This window comes from Salmo salar, chromosome ssa01 (assembly GCF_905237065.1).
Source record: "Salmo salar chromosome ssa01, Ssal_v3.1, whole genome shotgun sequence".
In the NCBI taxonomy this organism is placed as follows: domain Eukaryota; kingdom Metazoa; phylum Chordata; class Actinopteri; order Salmoniformes; family Salmonidae; genus Salmo; species Salmo salar.
The window spans coordinates 105453212-105468577 of NC_059442.1; the positions used below are offsets into that span (position 1 = coordinate 105453212).

At 42.1% G+C, this 15366-nt stretch overlaps 1 protein-coding gene across 1 annotated transcript; it reads left to right on the plus strand.

The window, feature by feature from the left end:
- The first annotated feature begins 963 nt into the window (after positions 1-963).
- LOC106566431 (protein eyes shut homolog) lies at positions 964-14100 on the plus strand. The gene is made up of 3 exons (XM_045698430.1): positions 964-1047; positions 3536-3756; positions 14007-14100. Exons 1-3 carry the CDS (start codon positions 976-978, stop codon positions 14098-14100), a joined length of 387 nt encoding a protein of 128 aa, XP_045554386.1. The 5' UTR covers positions 964-975.
- Positions 14101-15366: the final 1266 nt, after the last annotated feature.

Below are 15366 nucleotides of genomic sequence, written 5' to 3' on the forward strand. Positions count from 1 at the left end.
GAGAAAAACTCCCGGCTTTTGCATGATAAAGGGGTCTGGGGCCGCTGTCTGTGAAAATCTTCACTGTTGAATCCTCAGGTTTGAACATATATGTCATGTGGCCATCACTAGTATCCAAAAACTCTTTAAAACATTCTGGGGCCTCACCCCAAAGATCCTCGATGCTTTTATCATTGGGTTCGCGACAAGAGACGCATAGTACCCCGAGAATTGGCATAGGAGACATAATTTTCTGTTTAATGTTCAGGGTTTTTATTTTTAAAATCTTGTTTAGTGTTCTGGGGCCGCATGTGTGTCTGGGGCGTATTTATAAGACGTCTGCCTCCAACACATAACCCCCCGGACATTCCTAATTCATAGACAACAACCCTAAGAGCAATAAAATAGGGGGTGTGGGGTCATCCTCTTTGAAATGTTCAAACACAACCCCCCCAGTTCAATGAGGGCCCTACACATCAATCATCATGACTACTTCAAAGAGATGCAATATAGATATAACACACACTCTAACACGTGACAGAACAGGATAAAACTATATGACCCTAACCACGTGACACCTTCCCGCCAGGATGTCCAGACCGGATGCCCTTATTTGGGCATGTACGAACCAGCCGGACATAGGGTCATAAATCAGACGCATAGGGTCATAAATCACGATTTTGACCGATGCCGTCTCCTTTATTCTCTCTCGCATATTCTTATGAGATCTCCCTTCCCTTGCTGTCCCCCTTTCTTCCTCTTGCTCTCTCTTCTGGTGTTTATTTATCTCTCTCTTTCCATGTCCTCCTCCTGCCCCTCTCTCTCATTTGTTTCTCTCAACCCTCTCTCTTTCTTTCTCCTCTCTCTTTTCTCTCTTTCTCTCTCTCTCCCTCTCTCGTTCTCCTGACCTCTCTTTCTCATCCCTCTACCTCCCTCCCTCCCTCCCTCTTTCTCCACAGATATGGGCTGCCTGTCGGTAGGAGTGGAGGATCATGTATGATTGAAATAGCAGTAGATAACAGAACAGTGAAACGTCAGGAGGAATCCTTGTTCCAGCCCGTGTCAGAGGTAAGGCCAGTTATCTGACTCAAGAGCTTCATGGCACCCTTTTTCCTATATAGTGCCCTCTATGGACCCTGGTCAAAACTAGTGCACTATATAGGGAATAGAGGGCCATTTGGGAGGGGGGGGTGCAACAGCAGTGTCACGTCCTGGCCAGTATAAGGGTTAATTGGTATTGTAGTTTGGTCAGGACGTGGCAGAGGGTATTCGTTTTATGGTATTCGGGGTGGTGTGTTTGTTGTAGGGGATTTGATTTGTGTATTCCGGGGTTTTTGGGCACTGTTCCTTGTTATGTATGTCTATGAGTGATCTAGCTGTTGTATATCTATGTGTGGTCAATTGGGGTTGGGACTCTCAATTGAAGGCAGGTGTTGTCCATTTGCCTTTGATTGAGAGTCCCATATATTAGGGTGTATGTGTCTTTTGTGGGAGATTGTTGTGTGCACTGCGTTTGTTTGAGCCTGCCACACTGTTGCCGGTGTGAGTTTTGTTTTTCTTCAAGTGGATACCTTACCTGTTTTCATCAGGAATAAACATGAGTGTCCACAATCCCGCTGCATTTTGGTCCTCCTTTCCTCAACACAACGAAAACCGTGACAAGCAGTGATGTATACAGATACATACAGACAATTAGTTAATACATGGAAAGCATAACATGCACTATACAAACATGAAGAACAGCTGCTCTTTCCATGACATAGACTGACCAGGTGAATCCAGGTGAAAGCTATGATCCCTTATTGATGTCACTTGTTAAATCCACTTCAATCAGTGTAGATGAAAGGGAGGAGACAGGTTAAAGAAGGATTTTTAAGCCTTGAGACAACTGAGACATGAATTGTGTATATGTACCATTCAGAGGATGAATGGACAAGACAAAATATTGAAGTGTCTTTCAACAGGGTATGGTAGTAGTAGTCAGGTGCACCGGTTTCTGTCAAGAACTGCAAAGCTGCTGGGTTTTTCATGTGTATCAAGAATGTTTTGGGGGGGTGGGGGGTACAACTAAATATTAAGAAGGTGTTTTTAAATGTTTGTACACTCAGTGTACATATCTATCTAACTGAAAATACCTCAGGTTATAACTCTGAAGCGTAGCATGTCTAGTATGGATGATTTCAAACAAACTTGAGTTGCAATATTATTTTTGTGGCAAAACAATTATAGCTCACTTATTATAGATGCATTATGCAGAAAGTGCTCCACCATTTCCTGGTTTGCTAAAATGTAAATAGTTTGAGTTTATGTAACAAAACAAGCAAGTATAGTGTAGAGAATCATTGTACTAAACCGCTTTGAAATATCTTTTCCATAACCAAAAATATTGTATTTTCAGCTGTTTTGAAGCTGGTGTAAAAAAATGAAAGTAAAAGATGCAAAAACTAAACTTAAGACCGGGATGCATAGAAATAGCGCACATAGAACAGATCTATCTTGCTTTCAATGAGAATGACATATCTATGAATTTGGTCGGGTTGCCCAGAAAATGTACTTATTGCAGCTTTAAATTGACGGTTAAGGGGGATAAGTTGTCGGTTCACTGGATTCGCATCCAGAAAACACCTGATTTGCATCCTAAATGGCACCCTATTCTCGATATAATATACTACTTCCCATAGGGCTCTGGTCAAAAGTAGTGCACTAAGAGTAGTGCACTAAAAGTAGTGCACTATGTAGGAAATAGGGTTCCTTTAGGGACGTAGGCATACTTGACCTTACCTGAAGATTTGTATTGTTGATTACCATAGCAGGTCTTGTCTACACTGACAATACCAAACATTAGGAACACCTTCCTAATATGGAGTTGCCCTCCTCCTTTTGCCCTCAGAACAGCCTCAATTCGTCAGAGCATGGAATCTACAAGGTATCAAAAGCGTTCCACAGGGATGCTGGCCCATGTTGGCTAGATGTTGTTTGACTGGTGGACCATTCTTGATACACACGGGAAACTGTTGAGTGTGAAAAACCCAGCAGCGTTGCAGTTCTTGACACAAACCGGTGCGCCTGGCACCTACTACCATACCCCGTTCCAAGGCACTTAAATATTTTGTCTTGCCCATTCACCTTCTGAATAGCACACATACACAATCCATGTCTCAATTGTCTCAAGGCTTAAAAATCATTATTTAACCTGTCTCCTCCCCTTCATCTACACTGATTGAAGTGGATTTAACAAGTGACATAAATAAGGGATCATAGCTTTCACCTGGATTCACCTGGTCAGTCTATGTTTTGTACAGTCAGTGTATATCATAACTGATTAAAGAAAACAAAATATCTGTAGTAATTTACATAGAACTGTTATGTAATGAACTATACAGTGAAGCACATGGACTGTATATAGAAGACTAAACAGGCATTGCTGATAACTAGTGTGTGTGTGTGTGTGTGTGTGTGTGTGTGTGTGTGCGCGCGTGTGCCCACCTGTCCCCCTACTACCTACCTACCTGCCTTTGAACGTGTGCATACATTTGTCTTTGTGACATCCTTCCAGGTAGCGTTGGGGCCTATATTCCTGGGGGACGTCCCCTCCCATAGGGACCAGCCTGCCAGCACCAGGGAGGTGACGGGTTTTGTAGGCTGTATTAGGGAGCTGCAGGTCAACAATAAGGACATCTACATAGCAGGAGAGGCACTGGGAGGGAGGAACATCCACAACTGTGACACACCTGTCTGTCAGCACCTGCCCTGCCGCAATGGAGGCACCTGTGTCAGGTAGGATATGACCATGTGGATATTTCAGTAGTCTTTTAAACAATATTAATGTTTTGAAATACTGTCTTTGAGAGCTAAAAGTAAAATACTGAATTATCCAGCTCTATTTAATGTCACCTAATGGTCTTAAAAAACATAAATCTTCCTACATTGATTAGTAGTAATGGACTCTTAATGAAGGTCCAGGTACATCAAGGCTAATGGCAATGTGAGAGGCTAGAGGGCCGGCCATATCGCAGTGTATTGATTCATACCATTCATACTATCAGCCATATTTCAGTCCACTATCTTAACAGTCATAGCATTCATACTATCAGCCATGTTTCAGTCCACTATCTTATTTTATTTCACCTTTATTTAACCAGGTAAGCTAGTTGAGAACAAGTTCTCATTTGCAACTGCGACCTGGCCAAGATAAAGCAAAGCAGTGCGACAGAAACAACAACACAGAGTTATATGGAATAAACCAGCGTACAGTCAACACAATAGAAAAAAAGGAAAGTCTATATACAGTGTGTGCAAATGGCATAAGGAGGTATGGCAATAAATAGGCCATAGTAGCGAAGTAATTACGATTTAGCAGATTAACACTGGAGTGATAAATGAGCAGATGATGGTGTGTAAGTAGTGATACTGGTGTGCAAAAGAGCAGCAAAGTAAATAAAAACAATATGGGGATGAGGTAGGTAGATTGGGTGGGCTATTTACAGATAGACTATGTACAGCTGCAGCGATCGGTTAGCTGCTTAGATAGCTGATGTTTAAAGTTAGTGAGGGAAATGTAAGTCTCCAGCTTCAGCGATTTTTGCAATTCGTTCCAGTTACTGGCAGCAGAGAACTGGAAGGAAAGGCGGCCAAAGGAGGTGTTGGCTTTGGGGATGACCAGTGAGATATACCTGCTGGAGCGCGTGCTACGGGTGGGTGCTGCTATGGTGATCAGTGAGCTGAGATAAGGCGGAGCTTTACCTAGCATAGACTTGTAGATGACCTGGAGCCAGTGGGTTTGGTGACGAATATGTAGCGAGGGCCAGCCGACTAGCACATACAGGTCGCAGTGGTGGGTGGTATAAGGGGCTTTGGTGACAAAACGGATGGCACTGTGATAGACTACATCAAGTTTTCTGAGTAGAGTATTGGAAGCTATTTTGTAGATGACATCGCCGAAGTCGAGGATTGGTAGGATAGTCAGTTTTACTAGGGTAAGTTTGGCGGTGTGAGTGAAGGAGGCTTTGTTGCGAAATAGAAAGCCAATTCTAGATTTGATTTTGGATTGGAGATGTTTGATATGAGTCTGGAAGGAGAGTTTACAGTCTAGCCAGACACCTAGGTATTTGTAGTTGTCCACGTATTCTAGGTCAAACAGTCATACCATTAATATTATCAGCCATGTTTCAGTCCACTATCTTAAGAGTCTTTGACCAGGATCCTAGCCTGGTAATTCAGTAAATAGCTAAGGTTACATTGAGTCTCTACCCTCTACTCGCGGACAACGTTAATCCATTTTTAAAATATATTTCTGCTAATTGTACACTTGACACAAATGAACAAATCAGGTTAATAATATTTTGTGGTCAGATCATCAAGGCTGCTGTACGCAAAGCTCTACCGTCAATCAGCGTTGTTAATTATGACTTTGAATTATTTTCCATCACGGTGCCAAACCCTCTTGAACCCCATAGCTGGTGTAGGGTTATAGAGAGTTCACAGAGCAATCTTCATTCAGTCAATTGACCCGGGTGGCTCTGGCATAATACCAGATGGTTAAAGTATTGGCTGTGGGCATAATGGCTGGTGATTTGATTGATTCCTGTCTTAATGTCATCGTTCTGTCTTCTACAGCCTGTCTACATTTGCATATTACTGAGATCTATTGATAGAATTGAGTTTTTTGTCATAAATGTCTACTGCTCAGTGTCTTTGAGATTCTACTTGTAATACAAAGCGCTATATATAACATACATATATATAAATATATATTCTTATAGAATTTGAAAACATACAATCTACCTGCAGTGAATTATTATTATTAAGACTGAACATTGCACATTGTCTGTAGTTTATAAGAGAAACAACTCAAGGTCCTAGGAATAATCATTAGGCCCAATTCTCAATGAGGAAGAAACAAAGACTATGTATACGTCCCAAATGGCACCCTATTCCCTACAAATGGCACCCTATATCCTACAAATGGCACCCTATACCCTACAAATGGCACCCTATACCCTATAAATGGAACCCTATTCCCTACAAATGGTACCCTATTCCCTACAAATGGCACCCTATTCCCTACAAATGGCACCCTATGCCCATAGGTCTTTGGTCCAAAGTAGTGCACTATAAAGGGAAAAGGGTACCATTTGGAACTCAGACCTATAATCAGATAATGCTGCAGCCTATAGTGATGATGTACAACGTTCCCCTAAGGATACTTGAGGAAAGAAATGACTCATTAAAGAGTTGGTTGCAGAGACGTCTTTGAATTCTGGAGGACATATACTTTCAAAAGAATTGGAGGAGTTGAATTATAGATAAATTGGCTTCTGTTTTAATAAGTTACTGTATGGGTATGTTCATTCTGTTTGTTGTGTTTTGTAATGTCCTATATTCAAGGCATCCACACAAAAGATAAGGGACTTCGAATACATCCTTGAGGAACCTTATTGTAAAGTGTTACCTTCTTTAATAAAGCATCAGAAGAAGTCTTGTTAAAACTCTGCTTTGCTGGTGACTGGCTGGCTGCCTGACTGGCTGGCTGGCTGTTGCCTGGCTGGCTGTTGGCTGGCTGGTGGGTGGCTGGTGCCTGACTGGCTGGCTGGCTGTTGCCTGGCTGGCTGGTGGCTGGCTGGTGCCTGACTGGCTGGCTGGCTGTTGCCTGGCTGGCTGGTGGCTGGCTGGTGCCTGACTGGCTGGCTGTTGCCTGGCTGGCTGGTGGCTGGCTGGTGGCTGGCTGGTGCCTGACTGGCTGGCTGGCTGTTGCCTGGCCGGCTGGTGGCTGGCTGGTGCCTGACTGGCTGGCTGGCTGGGGTGGAATGGCTACCAGATGTAGGGAAGGTGTGGATAGATAAGGGGATGTGGTAGGGTTGACACACACTTTAGTTCTTAATGGCTGTAATCAGAGGCTTGATTACATTAAATATGGGTGGTAACAAAAGGGTTTTCCCATTTTTACCTTCACGCAATCATTTGATTACAAAGTGTGTTTATGTTTAGTGATTGTTGTGAATATGTAAATCACATACACACATATCATATTATCTGTGTGTGAACATATGCACGTACACAAACACACCGTTCCATACACACAAACACACCGTTCCATACACACAAACACACCGTTCCATACACACAAACACACCGTTCCACACACACAAACACATCTTTACACACACACAAACACATCGTTCCACACACTTAAACACACTGTTCCACACACAGAAATACATCGTTCCACACACACAAACACATCTTTACACACACACCGTTCCACACACAGAAATACATCGTTCCACACACACAAACACCCTGTTTCACACACACAAACACACCGTTCCACACATAAAGGACTTCTTGTAGTCTCCTCTACCATTGAAGGACAAGAACGTTACAGGAACCTCACAAACAAACACACTGCTATTCATTATTAAAGGCTCCATATTTAATCTTTTGAGTAGCAAATTAACTACTGAATAATGGATTGGCCTGCACATGATATCTCTGTCAGATCAGCTCTCAGTAATCAAGTTGTGTGGTGCCCAATGTCATAAACTGAGTATACCAAACATTAAAAACACCTTCCTAATATTGAGTTGCACCCCCCTACAGGGATGCTGACCCTTGTTGACTCTGATGCTTCCCACAGTTGTATCAAGTTGGCTGGATGTCCTTTGGGTGGTGAACCATTCTTGATACAAACAGGAAACTGTTGAGCGTAAAAAAAAACAGTAGCATTGCAGTTCTTGACACACACCGGTGCGCCTGGCACCTACTATAATACCCCGTTCAAAGGCACTTAAATCTTTAGTCTTGCCCATTCCCCCTCTGAATGGCACACATACACAATCCATGTCTCAGTTGTCTCAAGGCTTCAAAATAAGTGCAAGTTGTTTTAAATGCAGCTATTGATGGGATTTAGCTTTGTCGTCTATTGCCTTAGTCAGTTTGGCTTGATCACCTACTTATTGCAAACACTTTTGAGATAAAATTTACAAAGACAAAAAATATCCGCCCAAAGGTTTTACTTTGAATTCAGAATGATCAAACTGGGTTAAAATGTTCTCCATATTTCACAGTGTTCTCCAACACACACACATTTGACAAGTAAAAATAATAAGCTGTCAGTACCACGGGTGATTTTATAAAACATGTAAAATAACCCTGTTGAAACAAACCCTGCTGAATAATTTCAGGGAAATGTAAAGCAGGGGCGGACGGTTATAGCTAGTCATCTAGCACAGTGATGGTTCCCGCTTCGGATTCTGCAGCTTTGACTCGCTGAAACTGCTACAGGGAAACTTTAGCTGTTTAGTTGGCCGTGGTCACCGTAACAGTGGTAACTTTACGTTTTGGCTGGGCATTGAGTCAAAAAGATTAAGAACGCGTCTGTATGTAGTACTGCCCAGCTAAAGCTCCATTATGTTTATCGCTGGCCCTGCAGTGGTTGAATAAGACGCCAATATACACAACGTCATTCTGAACTCTAACCACATACTGTAAATGTAATGCCTTCCAGACAATCATGTATTGTAAGATGGAGTTCAAGTACATACTATTCAGCGCCATGCAGCACATAAACAATCTAAAGTTCATGCTGAAATTAGTGCATGAAAACCACACAACACACATAACAGATATTAACAACATCCTATAGGAAAATACACAACATCCTATTGGAAAATACACAACATCCTATTGGAAAATACACAACATCCTATTGGAAAATACACAACATCCTATAGGAAAATACACAACATCATATAGGAAAATACACAACATCCTATTGGAAAATACACAACATCCTATAGAAAATACACAACATCCTATTGGAAAATACACAACATTCTATTGGAAAATACACAACATCCTATTGGAAAATACACAACATCCTATAGGAAAATACACAACATCCTATAGGAAAATACACAAAATCTTATTGGAAAATACACAGCATTCTACTGGAAAATACACATCTTATTGGAAATACAAAACATCCTATTGGAAAATACACAACATCCTATTGGAAAATACACAACATCCTATTGGAAAATACACACCATCCTATTGGAAAATACACAACATCCTATTGGAAAATACACAACATTCTATTAGAAAATCCACAACATCTTATTGAAAAATACACATCATTCTACTGGAAAATACACAACATCTTATTGGAAATACACAACATCCTATTGGAAAATACACAACATCCTATTGGAAAATGCATAACATCCTATTGGAAAATACACAACATCCTATTGGAAAATACACAACATTCTATTGGAAAATACACAACATCCTATTGGAAAATGCACCACATCCTATTGGAAAATACACAACATCCTATAGGAAAATACACAACATCCAATTGGAAAATACACAACATCCAATTGGAAAATACACAACATCCTATAGGAAAATACACAACATTCAATTAGAAAATCCACAACATCTTATTGGAAAATACACAGCATTCTACTGGAAAATACACAACATCTTATTGGAAATACACAACATTCTATTGGAAAATACACAACATCTTATTGGAAATACACAACATCCTATTGGAAAATACACAACATCCTATTGGAAAATGCATAACATCCTATTGGAAAATACACAACATCCTATTGGAAAATACACAACATTCTATTGGAAAATACACAACATCCTATTGGAAAATGCACCACATCCTATTGGAAAATACACAACATCCTATAGGAAAATACACAACATCCAATTGGAAAATACACAACATCCAATTGGAAAATACACAACATCCTATAGGAAAATACACAACATTCAATTAGAAAATCCACAACATCTTATTGGAAAATACACAGCATTCTACTGGAAAATACACAACATCTTATTGGAAATACACAACATTCTATTGGAAAATACACAACATCCTATAGGAAAATACAGAACATTCTATTAGAAAATCCACAACATTCTATTAGAAAATCCACAACATCTTATTGGAAAATACACAGCATTCTACTGGAAAATACACAACATTCTATTGGAAAATGCATAACATCCTATTGGAAAATACACAACATCCTATTGGAAAATACACAACATCCTATTGGAAAATACACAACATCCTATTGGAAAATACACAACATCTTATTGGAAATACACAACATCTTATTGGAAATACACAACATCCTATTGGAAAATACACAACATCCTATTGGAAAATACACCACATCCTATTGGAAAATACACAACATCTTATTGGAAATACACAACATCTTATTGGAAATACACATTACATTACATTACATTTAAGTCATTTAGCAGACGCTCTTATCCAGAGCGACTTACAAAATGGTGCATTCACCTTGTGATATCCAGTGGAACAACCACTTTACAATAGTGCATCTAAATCTTTTAAGGGGGGGGTAGAAGGATTACTTTATCCTATCCTAGGTATTCCTTAAAGAGGTGGGGTTTCAGGTGTCTCCGGAAGGTGGTGATTGACTCCGCTGTCCTGGCGTCGTGAGGGAGCTTGTTCCACCATTGGGGTGCCAGAGCAGCGAACAGTTTTGACTGGGCTGAGCGGGAACTGTGCTTCCTCAGAGGTAGGGGGGCCAGCAGGCCAGTGGTGGATGAACGCAGTGCCCTTGTTTGGGTGTAGGGCCTGATCAGAGCCTGAAGGTATGGAGGTGCCGTTCCCTTCACAGCTCCGTAGGCAATCACCATGGTCTTGTAGCGGATGCGAGCTTCAACTGGAAGCCAGTGGAGAGAGCGGAGGAGCGGGGTGACGTGAGAGAACTTGGGAAGGTTGAACACCAGACGGGCTGCGGCGTTCTGGATGAGTTGTAGGGGTTTAATGGCACAGGCAGGGAGCCCAGCCAACAGCGAGTTGCAGTAATCCAGACGGGAGATGACAAGTGCCTGGATTAGGACCTGCGCCGCTTCCTGTGTGAGGCAGGGTCGTACTCTGCGAATGTTGTAGAGCATGAACCTACAGGATCGGGTCACCGCCTTGATGTTAGTGGAGAACGACAGGGTGTTGTCCAGGATCACGCCAAGGTTCTTAGCACTCTGGGAGGAGGACACAAGGGAGTTGTCAACCGTGATGGCGAGATCATGGAACGGGCAGTCCTTCCCCGGGAGGAAGAGCAGCTCCGTCTTGCCGAGGTTCAGCTTGAGCTGGTGATCCGTCATCCACACTGATATGTCTGACAGACATGCAGAGATGCGATTCGCCGCCTGGTTATCAGAAGGGGGAAAGACACAACATCCTATTGGAAAATAGACAACATCCTATTGGAAAATAGACAACATCCTATTGGAAAATACACAACCCCCATATATAGACAGATGGCTTGGGTGAGGTCTACTACATTATCCTGTCTGTCTGTCTACATAATCAATCACCACAATCATTACATTAATGACAAATAACGACCATGGCAGCTTTTCACAGAGTGTATTGGACTACAGTCATCATCTGACATGTCTTTAGATCTGAGCCTTACAACTGCCACTTCATTAGTAGAGGCTGCCTCCCTAATGGGACCCTATTGCACTATACATGTAATAGGGTGCCATTTGTGATGCAGACAGAGTCGAATGTCCTATGTAATAAGGTCATCATGGTATTGGGGTTTGGCAGACATCTGCTTATCTTAGAGAGATACGCTATCTTTGTCTTCTTACAGACATTTTCTATGTAATAGCTGTGTGCTATAACAGTCTCCACCTTTCTGGGAAGGCTTTCCACTAGATGTTGGAACATTGCTGCAGGGACTTGCTTCCATTCAGCCCATTCAGAGCATTAGAGGGGGTGGGCACTGATGTTGGGCAATTAGGCCTGGCTCGCAGTCGGAGTTCCAATTCATCCCAAAGGTGTTTGATGGGGTTGAGGTCAGGGCTCTGTGCAGGCCAGTCAAGTTCTTCCACACCGATCTTGACAACCCATTTCAGTATGGACCTCGCTTTGTGCACGGGGGCATTGTCATGCTGAAACACGAAAGGGCCTTCCCCAAACATTTGCCACAAAGTTGGAAGCACAGAATTGTCTAGAGTGTCATTGTATGCTGTATCATAAAGATTTCACTTAACCCCAGACCATTATTCCTCCTCCACCAAACTTTACAGTTGGCACTATGCATTGGGGCAGGTAGCGTCCGACTGCGTCCGTCCGACTGCCAGATGGTGAAGCGTGATTCATCACTCCAGAGAATGCGTTTCCACTGCTCCAGAGTCCAATGGCGGCAAAGTTTACACCACTCCAGCCGACGCTTGGCATTGTGTGTGGTGATGTTAGACTTGTGTGCGGCTGCTCGGCCATGGAACCCCACTTCATGAAGCTCCCAAACAGTTCTTGTGGTGACGTTGCTTCCAGAGACAGTTTGGAACTCGGTAGTGAGTGTTCCAACCGAAGACAGACCATTTTTACGCGCTAATCATTGTAGCACTCGGCGATCCCGTTCTGTGAGCTTGTGTGGGCTACCACCTCACGGCTCAGCCGTTGTTGTTCCTAGACGTTTCCACTTACAATAACATCACTTATAGTTGACCGAGGCAGCTATATCAGAGCAGAAATTTGACGAACTGACTTGTTGGAAAGGTGGCATCTTATGACGGTGCCACATTGAAAGTCACTGAGCCCTTCGGTAAAGCCATTCTACTGCCAATGTTTGTCTATAGAGATTGCATGGCTTGATTTTATACACCTGTCAGCAACAGGTGTGACTGAAATAGCCAAATCCATAAATTTGAAGGGGTGTCCACTTACTTTTGTATATATAGTGTATTTTGTATACAAATCCAACGTGCCCCTGTTAAAGTAGACTATGTACTGTATATTACACTGAACACGTTTTAACACAGACATAAGTGTTCATCATGTGGCAGTTTTTAGATAACAAGTCAGACATACCATCATGTGGCAGTTTTTAGATAACAGGTCAAACACATTTAGTAGCCAGTGAAGAGAGTGGCGGTCACTTAATCCTGCAGGAGCCACATGAGTGGTTAACACTTAAAGCCTACCACCTGACTGAGCAGTGTGCTAAAGCTCAATCAGAATGGAATTGATGTTTAACGGAGGTCCATAAAGCAGGACACTGACCTTACAGCTGATGATCATGTCATCATTAATTCCTGCTGACCCTAAACACTGTGTATACGTCTGAAATGGCACCCATTTCTCTATATAGTACACTAAGTTTGGTACCATATTCCCTATATAGTGCACTAAGTTTGGCACCATATTCCCTATATAGTGCACTAAGTTTGGCTCCCTATTCCCTATATAGTGCAGTGAGTTTGGCACCCTATTCCCTATATAGTGCAGTGAGTTTAGCACCCTATTCCCTATATAGTGCAGTAAATTTGGCACCCTATTCCCTATATAGTACAGTGAGTTTGGCACCCTATTCCCTATATAGTGCACTAAGTTTGGCACCATATTCCCTATATAGTGCAGTGAGTTTGGCACCCTATTCCCTATATAGTGCTGTGAGTTTGGCACCCTATTCCCTATATAGTGCAGGGAGTTTGGCACCCTATTCCCTATATAGTGCAGGGAGTTTGGCACCATATTCCCTATATAGTGCAGTGAGTTTGGAACCCTATTCCCTATATAGTGCAGGGAGTTTGGCACCCTATTCCCTATATAGTGCACTACATACAGTATTATGTATAATATCTATTTTAGGGTGGTGTTTCAGAAGCTTCCTGTGACATGCCACTCCTGATGGAAATTAAATACAACCAGGTCTTAGATCTACAGTACATATGAGATGAACATGTTACTATGGTAACATTTACTATGTTAAATATTCACCTTTTCATGAAAATAGATTAAAACGTTTAGCAATTTCTTAAAAAGAAAATGTACTGCCTACTATGTCATAATTTAGTTTAATATTGATTGTAACAAGTCATCAGCTGTTATTTAAATAAGTGTGTGAATTACGTCTGTTCACATTGAGAAACATTACTGGGTCATTCATTCCCACGTCCCAACTGGCTCCTTATTCCCTATATAATGCACTTCCTTTGACCTGAAGCTGGGACGAGACCGTCATGATCACACTGACCACCACATGGAAGGAGACGAAGAAGATCATCAGAGGACCCTCGCTGTTTCAACTTCTCAAGTAGTGACAGAAATAGTGCTCAGAAATAGTGCCAGAAGTAGGGCCACTGTATAGGGGTTAGGATGCTATTAGACTGATAATATTTACCACCGTTAACAGTCAGTGTGACATTTATGCTGAAAACAAGACTTGACTTTACAGTCTATTTCCCTTCCTTCTAAGCAGCGTTCCATACAGTCATTCCAACTGTTCTAAATTCCAGCGACAGAAGGTAAATATTTAATTTCTAGAAGCGAGTTTCTGGAGGAGAAAGTGAAGGAAAATACATCCCGCAGTGCTGGCTGCTCAAGGCCCATTATTAATTTATAGACGTGAAACCCCACCAATGCCTTCTCTATCTGATATTATACCTTTGAAAAGTGTGTGCCTCTTACAGAGGAGCTTATGAAGTGTAAATAATATGACTAGCCTAGCCTCCACTTCCTCTCCAACCCAGAGATAAAGCAACCGCATGAATATGAATTGAGAAAAGGAGAAGGGGATAGGGTAGGAGAGTCATGTGTATACTTTTTGGGCCATATGTTTGCTCAACCACTCCCAATCAATTGGTTTCCTGCCGGTTATTGTGTGCATCCTAAATGGTGCCCTATTCCCTATATAGAGCACTACTTTTGACCAGGGCTCATAGGGAATAGGGTGCCATTTTGGACACCGGTTATTATCTGCATTCACTGAAAGCACAGATGTGTTTACATTTTTGTAAGGATCAGAAAGAGGCAGAACACACACACACACACACACACACACACACACACACACACACACACACACACACACACACACACACACACACACACACACACACACACACCCCCCACACACACACACACACACACACACACACACACACACACACACACACACACCTGCTGTTGAATCTGATGTGTTATCTGAATGAAATCTATAACATAACACCTGTCCATCTCCTCAACCAGCCAGTCAATCCATCTAACACAGCAGCTCCTTTCTGCAGACCTCCAGTATGTCATACTGGATGTATTCCATCTGGGACTGATGGAGATATTCTTCATATCTTAGCTCGTCTCTATTGATTCATCACAGAGTTCAATACACTGTTTTCATCCATGAAGATGTTGATTATTTGATAATCTCTCTCTCTCTCTCTCTCTCTCTCTCTCTCTCTCTCTCTCTCTCTCTCTCTCTCTCTCTCTCTCTCTCTCTCTCTCTCTCTCTCTCTCTCTCTCTTCCCTGTACCTAGATAGAAACCACATCACTAGAACTACCAGGGTCCATTTCCCCTTGGTCCTAA